General features: G+C 40.4%; 1 protein-coding gene across 1 annotated transcript; it reads left to right on the top strand.

Annotated features, from left to right (window-relative positions):
* The first annotated feature begins 87 nt into the window (after positions 1-87).
* On the top strand, positions 88-6378 carry LOC142157677 (enkurin-like). The gene is made up of 5 exons (XM_075211264.1): positions 88-258; positions 2250-2395; positions 3621-3868; positions 4922-5068; positions 6110-6378. The coding sequence occupies exons 1-5, from the start codon at positions 185-187 to the stop codon at positions 6281-6283; spliced, it is 789 nt and encodes a 262-aa protein (XP_075067365.1). The 5' UTR covers positions 88-184; the 3' UTR covers positions 6284-6378.
* The last annotated feature ends 15418 nt before the right edge of the window (positions 6379-21796 follow it).

The raw sequence follows: 21796 nt of genomic DNA, 5'->3' as shown, positions 1-21796 counted from the left end.
ACTTAAGGCTGTGCATTTTCAACAGTCTACATAAAGCTAATCAAAAAAAAAAGAAGGTGACCAAACGTTGCCATGGAACGTTAGGGACAACAGTAATTAGACTAGAGCTGTCTCTAGGAGAGACAGAGCAGACAACACAGCTGGTGGAAGCATAGTGTGCTCTATAGTAATATACATCCATAAAATGAAGGAGATCCCTGATGAGAACATTTATAACCTCATTCCCAAGGAAGAGGTTAAAGTGCACAAAGAGCCCAGGTGAGTGTTTTTGTAATGTTATGGGTTTTAGGAAGTATTGTAATTTTGTGCATTTCCATAGAATCTGCTGTGTAGAAATACCAATAAAAGTCCAGTATAGAGCTAAAGCGCTGCCAGCAGTAGCTCTTTTGCATTTTTTTAAGAAATTAATTTATACAAACCACAAATACAACTAATACAGGTCAAAACAAGATTAACAATACATGTGCTGTTATATCTTAGCAGCAAGCACACTGAACTGAGTTCATCTTTTTTGCAATGAAAATACCACTACCAACATTGCCCCTGTTATTATTGTGCTACTATATTTAGTGCAATTAATAATGCATCATGGTCCAATTACAGTAATAACTCAAAAATATTCTATGTTATACACAGCATCAGGGTTCATACTAATCTGATAAATATCTGCAGAATTATCTTAGTTGGAAAAGCTTCAAAGTGCTAGTTCCTTTATTAGCAAACATACAAAAAACATTTGTAGAATATTATCTAAAGTAATTTCATAATTTGAAAATGTTTTGTCTTCAAGATTACACTTTTGAAATAGAATGTTTATGTATAGTCCTCAGAATTTATGAATAATTTGATGAAACATTAATTTTTATTGTTCTTCACATTATTGCAATCAAATAGCATATGAATCTGTATTTGCTATTGAAAATAGCATTACCATGTAACAAAACGAATGTGACAGAAAGTACATTGAATGCTTATTAATGCTCCTGATCTTTTAATGAGTAGGATAAAATGCAACCCATCAGAGGGTGCCCAGCATAAAAAAACAAGCCTAACAAGCTAAAATGTATAAAGTTTATTGTTCAAGTAAAATGTTTATCCTAAAGTCTATGTTTTTATAGCGTCCATTTTGATCTACTTTAGTATAATGAAAACTTATGAAGACTTTGGGGTAAATGTATTGCGCTGCAAGTTTTCGGCGGGTTTGAAAAGTGGAAATGTTGCCTATAGCAATCAATCAGATTCTAGTTATCATTTATTTAGTACATTCTACAAAATGACAGCTAGAATCTCATTGGTTGCTATAGGCGACATCTCCACTTTTCACACCTGACGGAAACTAGCAGCTTGATACATTTACCTCTTTGTCTCACGTACTACCCTGTGAGTAGCATATTTTACAACCTCTGTGGTCTTTACTACATTGCACTAATCTCATAAACCCAGGGTGGTTGGGGAGAATCTCTAAAGTTAATTTATGAATCTGTAAAAATGTGGACAAGCCTGATTCCAACTTCTTCCTTTGCGATTTCACCGCTTACTGTTCTTTAAGGCTCATGGAGCTCCCTGTTTTAGTAGAAAACAGGCTCAGACTATCTAGAGCTTTGTCTGGTTGGGGAATTTGGGGGGTCGGGAGTGGCCATGCAACCTGATATTGTATTTATTAATGGACAGCTTTTCAAGTGCGTTTTGGATTTCTTCATAACACCACACACTGTGATATCCTGCTAACCACGGTTTTATACATTATGTGGTTATGTATGGTAGATTGTAAGCTGCATTTTTGTTAAACCTGCCTTACTGTCAGATTGAAGTGTACATATGCAGCCATTGTTACCCTAGAGAAATATCGCTTATCTTACACAATGTTACTCTACTAACACCTAAGCTTAACAAATGGCCTCACAAATAATGACTGGTATGGCCTAAAAATCGCGTTGGACTACCACTGACTACAATGGTAATCTCTGGATCTGTAAATCAAGCCCAAATCCTTTAATACCCACCCTGACTATTTCCAGAAGCTCCTCTGGTTATCCCTCATCATGAATATGAGCGACGTTGGGAACACCTTTGTTTCCACTCAATAATTAATCCCTGGAGGCAGCTATTTGTATGTTGATACATACCTAATATTTGTTACTCGATTTTCCAGTTGTGTGAAACCATCACCACTAAGCCACATTGACTGTAATGGCTGAAACTTACAGTAGTTGAAGTTTATTTTATTGTCTATATCTTGTTTCTTTTAGATATATTTCACAATTCAGTGAGTCTGTGAAAATCGAGAAACAGAAGAATAAAGCTGCCCACAAAACCATGGGTGCAGTGAAAGTAGAGGTGCCATCACCAAAGGAATATCTACAGAAGCACAGCAAGGAAGCAACACTGGCACTAAGTAAGTTGTTTCTTTAGTCTACAACCAGGGAAAGAGGCCTGTAGCTCTTCAGCAGTTGCTGCCACCCCCAGAATGCCACTTTTCTGTTAATATTCTATATACAATTCTCAAACTGACACATAATTGTCACAGTAGTAAAGAAGAGCTACACCTAACATTTAGCCTTTGAAGAGAGTACGAATAAAACATTTATTCTTATTTACCTGCTACTCTCCATTTGCTGGATCTACCTGGGTAACCGATGGGTCTAAAGGCCTTATGGAAAGTTATCCTTTAAAAGCTTTATTCATATAAAGATATAAAACTGAATAAAATTTATATAATGATATCATATATAGACAGCAAGACTTATTGTACATATTAGTGCCTAGAAAGTCCTGCAAATATTTATTTGATTGTATTGATAATGTGCATATTTTTAAGGATTATTACCAGAACAGTTAACTTTTTCTTACAGCTAAATCCAGTTACACAAGCTGCTTGCTGCATTGTTGTAGTAGTATCTCATAAACATGGTAATATTATTTCTTGTGACGTATTATTCTAGTGATTTATTTCACATATGTGCTCTCCCTCTCCTTTGTTGGCAGCCCCACCAAAATGATTAAGACTTAAACAAAAGGTCTAGACTGAAATATACTACTCTTTCTCACCAAGGTTAGGTGGAGGGATCTGGACCCCTAACTAATTAGTATACTATTATGCCTTACATATCAAATACACAGTACCTCCTTCCCGTCACACTTTGTAATGTTTGCTATATTCACCAAAACATGTGATTTTGGTTGCCATGAGGTCTATTTATGAGCCTAGCTCGATAGCAGCAATACATAATAAAATACTGTTGTAATTTACCATGCCGGGGCTGGTCTAGGAGCCCAGGTGGAGACCCACCTCCTCCACAAAGATTTTTTACTATTCACCAGCAGACACAAACACAAGTTTTTAATGTATATTTTGCCAACTGATTACGTGGGAAGTGCAGACACAAAATGCTTAGAAGGATGCTATATAAATGGTGTTTACCGACATAACAGCTCCTGCAATATGGAAACTTATTTGTGTTTTATCACTGATGTGAATCTGTAACCAGCCACACAATAGAGTTTATTTAAAATGCAAAATACTGCATTTATAACAAAATGGGGCAGAAATAGTGACGGAAAACAGAGAGATAAAATTACATAAGATTAATTACCTATTTAACTTTCTTGTAAACAACAAGAAAGTGCTGTACTTGACTCCTCAGGAAGACGGTGCTTGGCGGAAGAAAAGAGACGCCCTCCAGTACCACTCCGCACAGAGCAGCCAATCATGGGAGTGCAAACTAACAAAAGCTTCATCACGAGCAATGTGGCCGAGGCGGTAATGGCTGTGCCCAAGAAGCAACAACCCATCTACGTGGACAACAAAAAGGGGGACAAACATCTCCTTGAAACTTCTGGACTTGTTCCAAAATACACCAAGAAGAAGGTAATATTTCTGTGAGAGCCACACATATAATTTATATACCGTGTTAAGGGTCAGCTGTTAGCAATAATCACAAGATGACATTCAGCTTTATACTCACAAAGCATTGGCGGCTGTAAAAGCTACTGTTATAGAAGACCCGCAGGACATGGGCCTTTATTAAGGCCTAATGCATAGGATACAGTTTCATGAATATCAATCACATATGATGAATCAGTTCTGGTGTTAGTATACTTTGTACAGGAACCATGTGCTGTTTGTTTTAATAGCTTAAAACTATAGAAGATATCACACCTAAAATGAATTGCTCAACAGTCAGCAGGGCCGGATTAACCATAGGGCTAACTGGGCTACAGCCCAGGGGCCTCGGGCATCCAGGGGGCCCTTGAAAGTGCTCAGCACCAGTATTGATCAGTCGGGGGCGGGGGCGCTCCCGGCCCGATCAGTGCTGCTGAGCACTTTCCCTGTAGTCCTTCCCCGGCGCGCTGTAGTCTCCTTACTGAGGAGATCTCGTGAGTCTCACTCTCACGAGATCTCCTCAGTAAAGAGTGAACCCTTGCCTCGGTCTGCTTTCTTTATATCTTTATTATAGTTTGATAGTGTTGTAGGTTACAGTCAGTGGGGGATTATAGTAGGGAAACGTGGGCTGGAACCTGGTGCCCATATCTGCAAAGGGGCCAGTTTTTCCACATTTAAATTCAGTGATACAATTATGAACCTCACAAGATGATGTGACCTCGAGTTGAGGATCTTATTGTATATTCCAACCAACTTGAGCAGACTATGGTAATTGCAAAATATTTGGAGTATTATTATTTATTATTATCTTTGATTTGTACGGCGTCACAGTGCTGGAATGGATTATGTATTTGCTGTGTATATAAATACACTTGGACTAAGAGCGGCCAAGGTCAAAAAATTATTTGACGTGGGGTCTCATGGCTTGAACACCAATCGGTAGTGATAGTAGTTTTATGCTGCCACTGTATACTGCAACTCTCAAACCTTACAGTACTCAGATTAGTATTAAGAATCATGACATGTTTGACTCTTTAGGATTATGGTTCTACTCCTGAGTACCTAGTAAAGAGAAACGAAGAAGTAAGGAAAGCTCAAGAGGAATATGATGCTTACGTAAAAGAACGTCTCAAGATGGGCGCCATGAAACAGCTTTCGGAAGAGGAGAGGCAGAGTGTGCTAGAGGTAATGATATACTTTACCCAGACAGAAGAATGAGCCCAATGTGGTTACTGTGGATGGTACACTCATGTTAAGTGGTATGACAACAATACACATTTTATAAAAGAACATATAACAGGTTAATTTAGTGACATTAGATAATAATTAGGTAGTATTAATTATAATGCATGTGTAAGTATTAATGTTACATTAGTACTAATGTACAGAACAGAGCTGACCACATATAAAATTTATGTATTACATATAACTGAAAAACAGAGCAGAAGTAACAGGATTTTGCTGCATGGGAGAGAGCTATACAACACACTGACAGTAGACAGTAATAGATGTATCTGCTCAGGGAATAAGTAAGGATAAGTGGCCAATACACCTATAAGGGTACTACAGATTACATAAGGAGAAACTTGTCAGCTGGATATCCTCCCCTAGTTAGTAACATAAGAAAAGCAGTAGAGGAATCAGATTGTGGAGGATACAGAATATGGGGAAAAGACAAACAATATGTGACATAGGAAATATACCCAATTAGGTTTGAAGAGTTTCAACCACAATATCTTTGTTTTTCCACGATATCTTTTAAGTATTTCATTTATTTTGACAGTTTTGGGAAAAAAATTATTTTAAGTATAAATAATAAAGATTGAAAAAGTATTGTAAACAATGTGTGCACAATCCTAACATGGGGTAGATTTAGCAAACCTTCTAAAAAGCAAAGTGGGGGTGTCGCCCTGGGTCGAAATAAGCCATTTCTAGTTACCAGTGCGGCTACAATATTGTGGATGATAGAAGAAGGAGGGCAGCGTCTTCAGAGCTGGAATGATCTTGTGTGACAGGAGAAGAGTAGCTATAACAACTAGAGTAACTAGAATAACTAATGAAATGAACCCCAGCATCACAACACTGGCTAGAATAACATGGGATTCAGTCGTTCCGGTGTAACTCCAGCCTAAGGGTCCATGTTGTGACATGGTGCAGCCGCAGCTGCACAGGGAATGTCTACGGTCAGCTTCACTATGGCCTAAAGGAACTTTTCTTTATTTTCAGGGACTGAAGAAAAACTGGGATGAGCTACACCATGAGTATCAGCGCTTGTCAGTGGTGATTGATACCCCTCCAAAAAAGGCACACAAAGAGAGACTGGAAGCAGAAATGAGACAGCTGGAGCGAGATATTGATTATATTGAAAGACACAAGATCATCTACATTGCAAATAACTAGATAATACTTTGATTAACTGTGTGCTTATACAAGATAGGACAGAACCGGATTTCATAGCAGAAAATAGTAAATTATAAATAAATTCTTAAGATGTCTGTGTATTTCATTCTTTAAATGTTGTCTTCATACTTGTTTAAAAGTAGGTGTATTTAACTATACATGTCACATGGAATAAGTACTATTTATCAGTCAATATTACAAACATGCTTCATACATTAAGTTCTTACACTTTGTTTATTTACATGTTAATCTTCATTTCCTTATCTGTCAGCTCTACACTAATATTGGTGAAGATGAGACAAACTCAGTGGGTATAACAGTAGTTTAACCCAGTGGTTCCCAAACTTTTGCAGTTCGCGGCACCCTTAGAGTCTCCAAATTTTTTCAAGGCACCCCTCCAAAATAATTATTGAGCGGTCCTGTTTTAGAAGTAGTTGGGTCAAAAAAATGTAATAAGTATTTAGGTCAGGACAGAAATACTTATTTAGTTGTATGCAAAAATGCCCCCTCTGCATCCAGACACTCTGCCCTCAGGCACTCTGCCCCCTCTGCATCCAGACACACTGCCCCTCTGCATCCAGACACACTGCCCTCTCTCACACTGCCCGCTCTGCCCTCTGTCACGCTGTCCCCCCTCCTCTGCCCTCTCTCACGATGTCCCCCTTCTCTGCCCTCTCTCACGATGTCCCCCTTCTCTGCCCTCTCTCATGATGTCCCCCCTCCTCTGCCCTCTCACGCTGTGTCCCCCCTCCTCTGCCCTCTCACGCTGTGTCCCCCCTCCTCTGCCCTCTCAAGCTGTGTCCCCCTCTACTGCCCCTCTCACGCTGTATCCCCCTCCACTGCCCCTGTCACGCTGTCCTCCTCCTCTGCCCCTGTCACGCTGTGTCCCCCTCCACTGCCCCTCTCACAATGTCCCCCTCCTCTGCCCCACTGTCACCCTCCTCTCCCTCTGTCTGCCCGCTGTCACACTCCTGCCCCGCTGTCAGCCCGCTATCACACTCCTGCCCCTTCTGTCTGCCCGCTGTCGCACTTCTGCCCCTCTGTCTGCCCGCTGTCACACTCCTGCCCCTTCTGTCTGCTCCGCTGTCACACTCCTGCCCCTCTGTCTGCCCGCTGTCACACTCCTGCCCCGCTGTCTGCCCGCTGTCACACTCCTGCCCCTTCTGTCTGCTCCGCTGTCACACTCCTGCCCCTCTGTCTGCCCGCTGTCACACTCCTGCCCCTCTGTCTGCCCGCTGTCACACTCCTGCCCCTCTGTCTGCCCACTGTCGCACTCCTGCCCCTCTGTCTGCTCCGCTGTCACACTCCTGCCCCTCTGTCTGCCCGCTGTCGCACTCCCTCTCACTCCTCTGCCACGAGCCAGCTATAGAAAAAATCAAAGAGCACATAAACTTACCAATCAGCGCGGCACCGGGACCCAGCAGACTCCTCTCTCCCGCAGCTGTCACTGACGTCTCTGACACTGACGTCGATATTCAGTGACAGCTGCGGGAGAGAGGAGTCTGTTGGGTCCCGGCGCCGCGCTGATTGGTAAGTTTATGTGCTCTTTGGTTTTTTCTATGGCTGGCTCGCGGCACCCCAGTGACAGCGCCGCGGCGCACACTTTGGGAACCGCCGGTTTAACCCCTTCGCTACAGAGGCCTTTTCACCACTGTACAGAACCTACTTTGGCTCTTTTGGGCTAGTCCCATTCCGGCATCAATATTGGACAAATTTCTGTTCAGTACCAACATAAACCAGAAGACTTTGCATTTTCAGAAAATACCATTAGATTGTTTATAATGTCTGACAGAGGAAAGAAAATCTATCCAATATGGTCAAAAACTTTTTGTTTTATTAATTGAAATGCTCATAAATTGAACTGCAAACAAATATGTAGTGGGAGTGGTTTGTTTTTCTTCTAAGCTCCAAGGCCCACTTTGTGATTTCTAGGTTAGCATCAATATTTGTTTCTACTCCGATTTACACAATAAAATCAACACATGGAAATGTTCTTGCACTAGTTTGCAATATCTTTTGTGAAATGCATAAAGGGTCCAATTTACAGTTTGACTAATGTTTACGTCCCCAACATACATATAACAATTTGGTGGCAAAATTGCATTCTTACGTGTGTTAACATCTAAACACATTTAAACTACATACACTGTTTTTAAAACAGTGTATGTACTTTTTGTTGTATTTTTCACTGACCCACAAAGGTCTCATGGGACCTGGGTGTCATCACATGCTGGCAGACATTTGTATGTTAGCGCATATAGTACTACTAGCACCAGCATGCCCAGTCACTTAATGCTGGCCTGGCATACTGTGACCTGTGGTGTACGACAGACAAAACATTTTTTAGCATCTATTTTTCAAACAGTACCCCACATTCACCACTCTAGGTGGTATATTTATTAAACTGCGGGTTTGAAAAAGTGGAAATGTTGCCTATAGTCAGAGCCGTAACTTAGAATTCTAGCTTCTGGGGCGAGAAAAACAAATGCCGCCCCCCTAGTACTCAATTTTAACCAAATGAACCTAAAATATTCCTAAATTGCGCCCCCCTTCAGCGTTGCGCCCTGGGCGATCTTCCCTGTCTCACAGCCCTAGTTACAGCCCAACCTATCAGGAGCGGATCTAGAAAAGTATCCTACCCGGGGCGATTTAGGGGGGGTGATTTAGGCCCCGCCCCCTTTTTTACTTGTTTTAAACACAATCAGAGCAGCCGGGCAGCACACTGTCACTGCCGAGCGGACCTGCACATCTTGTGCAGCCGCCGGCAGCAAGCCCCTGCTAGGGGGGGGGCGATCGCCCCGATCGCTCCCCCCCTGGATCCGCCACTGCAACCTATAGTAATCAATCAGATTCTAGTTGTTACACAGTACTAGCTGGCTAAGATCCCTTCACAAATGAGCTCTTACTGGCAGTACGTTTATATTTATAACCGGGGGATTTCCAACGACCTGAAGCCAAGGGGAGCAATAAAGAGGGTGAACAAGAGTAGTCTATGGAAGTGTTTATTTAAAATAAATATTGTTGTTTTTTTTTTAAACAGTTTTATTTTAATTTTTCCTGGTGCACTACAGATCCAAGCCCTGAGTCCACATACCATACAGGAATCAGTGCTAAGCCCCTAGGACCTCTGGCCCCAAATTACACTTGCTGCACCACTAGCTCTACACCACTGCTGAGATTCATGCTCCTAATATTTCTGGATTAACAGAATTAGCTTTGTAAACAATTTTGGATACAACAATAGAAAGGAAGTATGTGGTGGAAATTTTTGTTTAATTCAACGTTGTGGTTCTCTGTAAAAGAACTTTGTCAAACTGTATGTGAATTAAAAATGTGTTCCATTTAGTCGCATACAATCTTTTATGCATGGAAGGAGAGTTAGTGTCACATGTATGAAATATTCTAAGAGTAGCCGGTGATGGATTACTCCATAAATCATCTTGGGTTGTGTTTACCCCTATTGAGACACATATTTTATTTGTTAGCAGGTTTTCCTAGAAAATAAATAAAAATGTTATGGCAGGTATGCATAAACTTTAAAAATGTGCCAGTTTTGGGGGTTCCCATTAAGTATATGAGTTATCAATCAGCCTTGTGTGTAAGTTTTATCAACTCTTTCCTGTGTTGTCTCTCATCATTATACATCTCATCTACAAGGTTGGTTATGGGTTTGGCTGTGTTTGCATGCTGTTGAGAGTCCTGCCACACCCTGGAACTGGAGGCGGGCAGGTTTGTATCACTGTCTTCTTAATTAATAAAGCAGAATCTTTATTAATTATTTTCTCCAGGTTCTTGTACAGGGGCTAGCTGGCAGACTTAAGGCAGGGGGGCAACCATATTGCATTGGCCCATAAGTAGCGGACGATCCTTAAAGTGTGGTTTTTGGTACAATATATGTTTATCAATATAAAAAAAAGCTATTTTAGTGTTGCTTAAGCCATCGATACTTTATTATTATAACTGATAAATGTTAAATAATGAAAACAAATAATGTAGCAAAAAACAAACCTTACTTTATATTGCATTTTATTCTATATGATCCTGCTTCCTACAGCACTTTATTTTTTTATTTACTTTTACACATACCTGGCTGATTGTAATGGGGTATAAATCATATAGCAATAGAATTTATAATAATGTTCTACTATAGCACTGAACATTGGGGCTGATTTATCAAAATGTAAAAAGCTCTTTTGCTTTAAAAACCTGGGGGTTTATTTACTAAACTGCGGGTTTGAAAAAGTGGAGATGTTGCCTTTAGCAACCAATCAGATTCTAGCTGTCATATTGTAGAATGAACTAAATAAATGATGACTAGAATCTGATTGGTTGCTATAGGCAACATGTCCACTTTTTCAAACCCGCAGTTTAGTAAATACACCCACTGATGTTTTTGCCAGCAAAAGGACTTGTTTTTTTGCTTTGCACTATATACTAATAAGGTTATTATTTGTTTTAGGGTTAACCTAAAACAAATAATATGAGGGGTGTTACTGGGAGGAGGAGCAGAGCACTAGGTGTCATTCTGACACCCTGGACCAGAGCTGGGGGGCCAGGGTGTACTTTAGACAGGGGGGTCCCTAAGATGTAACATGGTTATCATTTTAGACAAATAGACAGGCAATACTGTGTGCACTACTATTAGGTGCATGCAGTTCTGCCTTCATGAACAGTACAGTGTGAAACGGGACATACTTCCCAACTGTCCTTCCAGTCAGACCAAGTCCTAACTAAGTGAGAGAGTCACCTAAATTCAGGACTGCTCCATCAGATTCAGAACAGTTGGTAGACTGTCTTGCTCTATCCTACCTGTTCTCTGCAAATTCACTACCTGTGGCAGCTGGTGTCTTTAGATCAGTTGCTCCTTGTCTGGATCCTGGAATATTGGGGGCCCTATTTGAAAAAAATGGGTACATGAAATTTAAAAAACTCCAATCTACCTCAATGTTCAATCAAAATAGCACCCACATTTTTTAATTAGGCCTCCCTCCAGTCCCAACATTAAAATAATTGTATTCACATTTGATAAATAGATCTATTTCCCTCCAACTAGCCACAACATTAAATTAATAGCATACACATTTAATAAATAAACCTATTTCCCTCCCTCCAAACAGCCCCAGCAATAATTTAAATAGCATTTACATTTAACAAATATAACCATTTCCCACAACAATCACAGGCATTAAATAATTCATAATCACATTGAATAAATAGACCTAATTTTCCCCAAACAGCCCACAATCAATAAATAGCTCCAAAACCAGCCCATCATAAATTCATAGGCCCCACTATTAGATTAAATTGCCCCACCATCACCCCACAAATAAAATAGCACCCAATAATTAGCCCACACCTGCACTCCACAATGAAATTAATAGCCTACCTCCCACATTATATTAAGACCCCCCTCCCTCACATACACACTACATTCATATGCTGACCACAAACACACCCTTCATTCATATGCTGACACACACACATACACATACTACTACCGCACCCCCCCTCACTTACCTTGTTCCATCCACGCACGACGTGCAGTTTCTTCCTCTCTTCTTCACACATGGGACGACACCAGTTACGTCATTGTGCATCCCATGTGACTACAATAGAACAGCACACAGAGTGGGAGGGAGGAGGGACAAATCTAAGGATTCGTGGCCAACGGGAAGGTGGCTGTTCCCGGGGGAGGGGCCAGCGCCCTAGTCTGACTGTAGGGACCGGCCCAAAATAATCTTTTTTTGTCCGGCCCAGCCCACCCCTGTTCTTGGTGTCTGTGGCCAGAGCTTGTAGTGGGCTGGTAAAAGGTGGTATGTCATACCACCACTTCTCCTACCGCCTTCATTGTAAAATTATTAAATTCCATTCACTTACATTTTCCATATCGCCACTTCTAAATTTCCACTTCGACCACTGGTCTGATCTCTGTTGAAACATTATTGCAGGGCAACTAGTGTTAATTGTTGTAACTTTTCTAATTCCACCAAGTGAAATAATCCCCAGGGAGATATTATGGATCCTCTTGCAAAAATAGGTCCACAAAGCAGGTATATGCCATGAGATCCCAGAGGAAGGGAGCAGGGGGTCAGTAGAAAGTCCCTGCAGCTACACCCTGTGCAGCACTACAACAACTTCATAGGTTCACAACAATTAATGTATCATGAGTTCCTACTCTGTCTATGCATTCTCTAAAGCCCATGTTTATAGACTTTCTATAGATTTCCACTACAGGCGTTATATGTGCTCCATACACTGCAAAGTGAACAAACATGGTGAATTTGCCAGCGCAGGTCCGTAACTAGGGCTGTGCCAGAGGGCAACTTCCCAGGGCGCAAAGCTGAAGGGGGCACAGTATTATGTATATTTTAGGTTAATTCAGTTAAAATTGAGGGCTAGAGGTTGGCAATATTCCTTCATGACCCAGGCGCTAACATTTTAAGTTACAGCTCTGTGCCAGCATGCAGAGCAAACTAAAACATACCTACAAGCGTAATACTGGAAATGTAGTCTTGATAGCTTTATTTTATAAAGGGAGGAAATAGCTCAATTCAAAACAAACACTTTCACTATAGTTCCACATTCCCTTTATAACAGTAACTTACTAGATATATTCTCTGCACAAAAGAGTATTTAAATGTATTCATTCCTTTATATGTCACCCTATTCATAAGGTCATCAGTATAAGCCTGTGTTTTAAACTGTTTTTATAAAGAGGATGCACTATATGTGGCTTGTTTAACAAAGTCAACAAATCTGTAAATTGATAGTACCAGTGATGACATGGCGGAGGGTCATGCAGGGTTACCGCCCTGCAGCCTGAGAACATTAAGTATATCATGTGATTAATCATGAAGTCCTCTGGTACCTTTCATAGGAAATATTCACTGCAGGATACCCTTATTTTTAAAAAATAGTAAAACCCTCCAGCCTTTATAATGTAATTTTTGTAGTAAAGTCTAATTTATAGAATTGTTAAATAATGAGAACATAACAATATAAATACTAATTATATGAAGCCCCCACCCCCTCCACAATGATTTTTTTCTCTTCACTGGCAGCCCAACGCTGCTGGTGAATGGAGGAAGTGATAAGCACATACGCAGCTACTCACAGCGTGAGCACATAGCGCTTTGACCTGTGAGGGATTCAGCGAAGACAGAGAGGCTTCATCTGGATCCCATTGTTAAAGTCAAGTAAATAAATTGTCTAATGCCGCTGTCCCTGGGCCCACAAACATGTCCACACTTATTATAATGAAGTTGATTTTTGAGTTGCACAACAGTCTGTGTTAGGGAAAAGCAAGAAACAAGGAATCCACTTCAGTCAGTCTAGTTTAGTGCTAGCTACAGTGGAGGCTCGGAGTCTAACGTGGGGTAGGTGTTCACCAGGGCCTCCGGCAAGGAGGTTTAGGCTTTGCTGCAAACGCCATGCGGGCCCTCTGTGCCGGTACTAGATGTGACCTGCGGGTAACATGAATATTGCAGGGTTGTTCTAAGTATAGGAGAGCGGCTTAATATGTATAATTGCCACAAAATAATCATGAATGCTGACACAGGAAAATGGGTTGATGATTCCTTGCACATGGAGGATAGGAATTAGTGAATACAAGATCTGCTCCTTTACATTAATGAAATGTATACAAGTGGATAAAATCATTTGAAAAGTGCAGCCAGGACAAATAAGACCACTATGTATGTTAAAACAAAACAAAAGATAGTCCGGCAGTCTAAAACAAACAATATATAAATCACTGCGTGAGCATATACATAAATAGGAGAATTCTGTGCACCATAAGCTATATTGCAATAACCTCACCTGCCAATTGAAAGGAATCTCCTGTAGGTGCATCCCTAGCATGTTAAATAATTTCTCCTTTGTTGTTTGGGAGTCAGACCAGTCATCTCAGGCGCTGCAAGCTTTGAAAATGGAGGGTAGGAGAAATCATACCAACATTGCCAACTCTCCCAGAATGTTCGGGAGACTCACGAATACTGTGTAGGTCTCCCAGACTCCCAGGAGAACAGGCAATTCTATCACATCTGGCCCCCATTCTAGTGAAGTGGCCAGGATGTGAGCTGCAATGTCGCGATTCGCTGGGAACCGCGTCATTTTGGCCCCGCCAGTGACAAAATGTCAATTTCATCACAGGGGTGGGTCCAAAGTTACACGGTTGACCGCAACCCATCTCTTCCCTCCTCCCACCTCAGCCCCCTTCTGAGATCTCCCGGAGATAAAAAAAATAAAAGTTGGCAAATTTTAATTGTGACACTCTGAATATACATTTGTTTCACATGCTAAGGGATCACCTACAGGAGATGCATTGATGTTGGCAGATGAGCTTATCCCAATAGAGCTATATTGTGCAAAAAATTGTCCTATTAATGTATATGCTGACACAAGGAAAATAGGTACTAGAAATCAGGACCGAGGAGTCTGGAAAAAAGAATTGTAGATAATAACAGGAATGTCAGGGTAACAGCCAATCAGGTTTTGGAAACGCAGGCACAACACAGACTAAAGATTTGGCACCTTACAGGTGCACTGCAAATATTTAAATTCTCTACTCTAAAACTAGAAGGCAGATCATGGGCAGAATGGGTGTGCACACTTAAATTACAAATACTGAGGGCCTGATGTAGAGACAGACGAAGTTTACACTCGTAAGTGTAAACTGTATGCCGTAATTTACACAGTATTCCAAATCAAACAGATCAGTTACACAAACACACCTCCTTATCTGCCTTGTGGGCTGGTGTGCATGATACACTTATGTGTGTCAGTCACAGCAGCCCTGTAAAGCAGATTACTAAATAAATAAATGAATGTAAAAAAAAATTGTGCTCCTCTCCCCAAACAGCACTAGGGCTGGTTAAGCTATTTGGGATGGAGTGCACTCCTTTATTTTTTTAATTGAATCATTTTTTAAATCCTTATTTTTAATACTACAAGGTCTGTTGCACCAGCAGAAAGCGACCGCAAAGATACATCTCCTAAGGACCTAACTGCAGCTGCTTTCAACTCAGCACAGCATATAAAGAGCATGAACATTCCCTTACATTGCAAGGCCCGCCCACTAACCTCCCCGTTCTCCCTCTCTAAGCATAGAGAGGTACAAGAGGGAGATCCGGCTCGGTCTGAGTGCAAACTGAGACGGATCCTTAGCTAAAAGTGCTTTTTGCATTGTTCAGTTGGACTTGCGTCCGGCTCTATATCAGGCCCTAAGTTGCTAAACTAAAGTAGTAAAACTATTATAATTACAATGATACGTATATACTCAAAATAAGTCACAACTGAAATGGGCCATTTCGCAGAGGTGCTAAGTTTCAGTAATACAATCTTCAAGTTCGCTTTTGCTTCACTATTCTGCAGAATGTCATTCCGTACTATATTTGTACATGCGCATATTGTGGAATTTCTATTTTATAAAAAGATGACAGTACGATCAATTCACTTTGTTGTGTGGTTGGGGTTGGGGTAGGACTGGGAACGCTTGAGGCCAAATTCTTCCAACAAAACGTGCAAAACGTTGCAGCCGAAATGTAAAATGAGGTCAATATTTAACTGAACTGTTTTGAAAATGTTACTTTTCTATAAATTATACCAAACAAAATTGTGTGGTACTATTCATCTGGTCATCACTATTATACAATATATGATATGATTAACACGTTTTGGTTCAGTATCATATAACTGTTCCATTAGTACATGCTACATTCCTCACCAGCTTTACAGTAAAAGTAAACAGGTTAATTTACTTGAAGCAAACACTGGAACCTATTCATTAAGGAAAACATGATTTTTTCACCTGTAGCCGGCTGCACAGCTCAGTGACCACAGCTAGAGTCAATATTATAGGCATTATTGAACTCTACGTGTACTCAATACGTGTTCACACTGAGTAATATGGAATTTCAGCTTGTTCTATTTTGTGTCCAGCCAGAGCTAGAACATAATTGGCAAGTTTGGAAATCACCCCTACAAGAGAACTCTAAAGTTGGCTGTGTATTGGGGTGTGTGGCCACGCTAATTGAGTAATTAGGCCCCACCCCTGCTGTACAATACCATTTTTGGCCTATTATAGCAGGGGGCGGGGCCAGGGTGACACGATTAGCCCTGTCTCACCCACTTCACCAATGAAGCAGGCAAGGTGCCGGAGGTTGCCCTGCTCTCCCGGGAGTCTGGGAGAGCTCCCAGAAATTTAGGAGTCTCCCTGACATTGCAGGATAATAGGCAACTATGAGCTAGAAGTGTGTACTAAGGATGCATTTATCAGAGTTGAAATAACTGAACGATAGAAGGTATTTATACTGCAGATCTGTAGTTCATGCAAAGGGCACAGCTATCTGCAGGTAAAATGTATAATTTTCACCTATTATGTATGTGCCTTTAAATACGATTCACATTGTTATATTAATAAACAAACGTGAATCATATGGGCAGAGAGAGGATATGCAAAAAACATTATGTACATTCAGAAAAAGTCATAGATTTACGCAGAGAGAGGTGTAATTGTAAAACTTTACTTACTTTTTGGCATCAGTTAGTGTAACTAGGGCTCCTATGTTATGTTCTCTCATATTGTTAGGGGTAAATCATGTCCATATTTTGGATGTATAAAAGAAAGTTGTGCCACCAATTTGTAAACTAGATGTCACTTTTCTCTCTCCAGCTTGAATATGGTTTGTAGGGATCCAAAGCTATGTGCAAAGTTGCTGCAATGCTAAAATTGCTTCACAGCGGGGTTATCATTACAACATCTGCTCTGTTACTTCTCTACTTAGTATTTGTACCAACAGTGAACTGTCATAGAAACATAGAATTTGACAGTAGATAAGAACCGCTTGGCACTTATAGTCTGCCCATTGTTTTATTAACCTATGGTAACCTCAAACCCTATTTGGTCCTTTAATCTTTTAAGTATAGCTTTATGTCTATCCCAAGCATGTTTAAACTGCTCCACTGTATTAGCCTCTACCACCTCTGATGGGAGGCTATTTCACTTATCCACTTCCCTTTCTGTGAAATAGTTTTTCCTCAGATTTAATCTGAACCTACTTCCCCCCAGTGTCAGTGCATGCCCTTGTGTTCTAATACTTCTCTCCCTTTGAAGAATGTTTCTCTCCTGTACCTTGTTAAAACCCTTCATATATTTGAAAGTTTCTATCAGGTCCCCCATTCTATTCTCTGCTCCAAACTATACATATTAGGAACTTTTAGTCTTCCTGGGTATGTTTGGTGCTGTAGGCCATGCACCATTTTAGTTGCCCTTTTTTGTACAGTCTCTAATGTATTTATATTCTTCTGGCTATATGGCCTCCAATACTGATCACAATATTCTAGATGAGGTTGTACCAATGATGAGGCCGTACCAAATCCAGTGGCATTATTACTTTTTTATTTCTACTACTGATTCCTCTCCCTATGCAACCAAGCATCTGACTTGCTTTTCTCATTGCTTTGCTACATTGCTTACCTGCCTTTAAGTCACTTGAAATTGTGACTCCTAGATCCCTTTCCTCCTCTGTAGTTTCAATTATAGTGGCATTAATACTATATTTAGCCTTTGGGGTTTTTGAGACGCAAGTGCACGTTTTTGCCTTTTTTTGGCATTAAACTGTAGCTGCCACTCTCTTGACCATTCCTGTAGTCAACCTAGTCCTAGAGCATCAATCATTTGTTTTACCCCTCCTGGTGTGTCTACTCTGTTGCATATCTTTGTGTCATCTGCAAAAAGGCATATGTTCCCTTCAATGCCATTTGCAATATTTGTAATAAGGATATAAAAAAACACTGGTCCAAGTACAGATCATTGGGGTATTCCATTGGCAACCTTTTACTTCTCTTGAATCCACTCCATTTACTATAACTCTCTAATTTCTATCCTGCAACCAAGATCTTATCCATTCAACCAGCTATGAATCCAGTCCCAAGCTTTTGAGTTTGTTTAACAGTCTGCGATGTTGGACAGTGTCAAAAGCCTTACTGAAATCCAGATAAGCTACATCTACGGACCCACTTTGATATATTACTTTAGTCACCCAGTCAAAAAAGTCAATAAGATTTGTTTGACATGGTCTCCCACCAGTAAATCCATGCTGTATGCGATCCTGTAGGTTACTGGATTTGAGATATTCTACAACTCTTTCTTTTAAGAGTGATTCCATCAACTTCCCTACTACTGATGTAAGGCTCACCTGCAATGCCTTTCTGGATAATAGTGCAGACGATACAGTAAAATACCATCAGGAATGCAGTGGGAGAGCCAATGTAGATCCAAGCTGACAAGTATGACTTCTCTTCACTGCCCAGACCAGGGGCATTGTCAAGTACACTTAGGACCTAGACCATTGGTACCCAAAGCCAGAGACACTACTGGGGAAAAGTCCATTGGCTCTACATTCTTTAGAAGACAGGGCCCAGAGGCAGCCAGGGATATTCCCAATGTCTCAGTGGACCGCTCTAATTCTGGTTTACAATTAAATAACGGTAATAGTTTTAACGCTGGGGGGATTCAGAAGAATTGAATATGCCCCCTACAGATGAGTTTAATATGTTTTTCAATTTTACCTATAATATTTTAGGACCACCTTAATTAAACAACTTCCTTGAAAGAGGAAACTCTTCTTTTTAAAACAGGAGACCAGGGGCGTGACATAGAACTTCGTTCAGGGAATCTCCTATGCTGGATTCAAGAACAGGAAGTCTAATCAAGGACCTCCAGTTCTGGTGTCTCTCAGGAAAATGGCTTTTTTGTCCCTTTATCACAACAACATTGCTTGGAAAAGAGAGAGATGCAACAAGTGTAACTTTATATGAACCAATTTATTTACAGCTACTTTACTAATTATTACTCTTTGCTTACAAGCACCCATAAATTGAATATTCCTTCTTTGGGGGTCTATTTACAAAGCTAGTGCAGTGTCAAGCAATATGCATCGCTGCAGATCGCAGTAATGTACTTTAACACTGCTGCTATTTACTATGCTGGGGCTACTCAGGGAGCATCAACGAATAACCCCCTCCTACATAAAGTGGCAGCCTAACACTGCTGGCGAATGCAGAATCTGAATTGTGCATGCACAGCTAAAGTTTGTGCATGCGCATAGGATTTGAACCAGCGGGGATCATGCTTCAGTGGACCCCATATAGACAGGTAAGCTAGCGCCGTTAGCGCCGTTAATGGCGTTAGTTTGCAGCAATAAGCAATGCTTTTTGCTGCTAAGCAAATTAATAACATTGCAGTCCCCATAGAGTTCTATGGGAACTGCAGTAACCTATAAAAAGTAGATTAATGCAGGAGAACTCTCTGATCACTTTATAAATTGTGCGATGATCGATGTCCGGATAAAACAGATGTTTTTCTCCCGGTTTATGGCTGATCGCACTGTCATAAATAGTACCCCTTTACGTGTTGGCCCATTTGTAACTTGTCTTTGTATAAAGATATATTGGCACTTATTTTATATATTATATATTACTGATAATGATATTAAGGTACGTCCAGCACTGTGTAATCAGCAATATTATTTAAATTGCATGAAATAATCTATTCCTTGAACTAGTAGCAATAAATTAATTTAGGATTAACATTCCTGGGTTCCACTTCCACACATTCTATCTCTAATTGTAACAGTTATATGCCCCTCCCCCCTTCCCAAAATGTTATTTTTAATTAAGCCTTTGCTCATTCTTAAGCAGAACGCATACTAAAATTCTATCAAGTGAAGTTCCCTTTCCTCACTTTTAATTACTATTATCAACCTCATTGTGATTGCAGCTTGTGCCTATATTTGCTGGAAGCTAATTTCCAGCCTTTTTTGTTTCATCTTAGAGCTGTTAATGAAGTGTTCTTTCTACGGAGGGGCATACAGCTAAAGGGTGTACCTGGTGATTAGGACAAAGTGGACGGGGGTTAGAGATTGCAGTGAATAGAGGAAATCTGTGCTTTGTGAAAAGCCTCCTTAGCTATGCAGCTGCAAATCGCTCCTCTCTTTTGGGTCAAGGATTAACTGGTAGCAATTTGAGCGAAAGCCCTTTCTGGGTACTCCTATGGGAACTACATGTATTTCAAGAGGAAAGAACATTATAGACAGTTTTCCCCCATTGCAGCATATGAAGAACAGTCAATGGCATATTTTAAAATGAATGTCAGAGACATTAGACGGGAGCCAGACCTCAGAGTTGCCACATCCATCATGACAAATGTAACTCATAACAAAAGCAATGTTTAAGTCTTGCAGGACTTGGGTACACTATGTAGTGAAAATTGGATACTTGATTTATAAACTGTGTCATAATCCCACAGATTTTCAGAGATAAAGCTTCTGTAGAACCTGTAAATCTGTCTCCAGCTGATGTTGAAAATGAAATGTCAGTGGTATTAGTCCACAGTTAGGTATTAACTATTGTATGAACACCACTTGCATAAATAAAGAGAACAAAGCTTAATAGGCCAACCATCAATAAAGAAACCATTACCTTGTGGTAATTTGTAATTATGAATCCTTATAAAGGAGATAGTAAGAACAGCATATGAATATAGCATATTTTTCATATGAAAAAAGCACTTTGTAATGTGGCATTGGCACCTACAGCAGTATCTAAATCACTGCCCAAGCTGTATGTCTGAGTTTCAGTGTACCAGTGCATGCAAGGGGCATGGGTATCATTTGAGACAGTGCCAGGCTGCTCTTCAAGGGCTTAATTCATCAAGGCACGTATCTGCCGATTTTGAGCATATCATACGCAAAATCACTCTGTGCATGGCCAGAATCGTCAGAAACGTCCATGAACGCAGTCCTGTCCGCTCGGTCTTTGAACACAAAGAACACTTACTACAGCCTACGATTTTGGGGAGTGAACTGGGTGGAAAGGGGCGTCTTGCTGTAGCCAATTTACAGTAGGGGCGTACCAATCTGAAGTGCACACAGCAACAACCGAAGCTCTAAGCATCTGAAAGTTACTTGTTTTTCTGCCAAATCTCTTGCTCCAGCTACAAGGCTAGACTAAGTCCTGAATACTAAGGATGACAGTCTTGTATGTATGCTATAACATTTGTGTTTGCAATCACAAGCAACTGTAAAAATTATTTTATGCTCAGTAGACATTGGAGAGAAAAAAATTATCAAAACTATTTTTTGGCATTTTATTTTTTATACTGTTTTAACAATATCGGGCCTGAGTCTTAAAGGAGAGCAAGGCAAAAAAAAAAGGAGCAAATTTGACCCTGGACAAACCATGTTACAATGCAAGTGCTGCAAATTAATTTATTATTTTGCACATAAAGAAAATACGGGCTTTTATGTCATGTAGTGCATAAATATTTGATAATTTATTTTTACAGTGAAATTTAAAGTTGATCTAGGACATGTCATATGCAAACTATAAATCTGCCCCACATTTTAAATTTATCTCAATGCAACATGGTTTTGCCAAGGTGCAAAGTTACTCCTTTATTTTTGCTTTGCTCTCCTTAATGACCTGCCCCCAATTTCAAAAGCACATGCATCC

The sequence above is a fragment of the Mixophyes fleayi genome, chromosome 5, assembly GCF_038048845.1.
Source record: "Mixophyes fleayi isolate aMixFle1 chromosome 5, aMixFle1.hap1, whole genome shotgun sequence".
NCBI classification, from domain to species: Eukaryota; Metazoa; Chordata; class Amphibia; order Anura; family Limnodynastidae; genus Mixophyes; species Mixophyes fleayi.
Note: the sequence above shows the minus strand (reverse complement) of the source record. Positions and strands in the feature narration are given on the sequence as shown.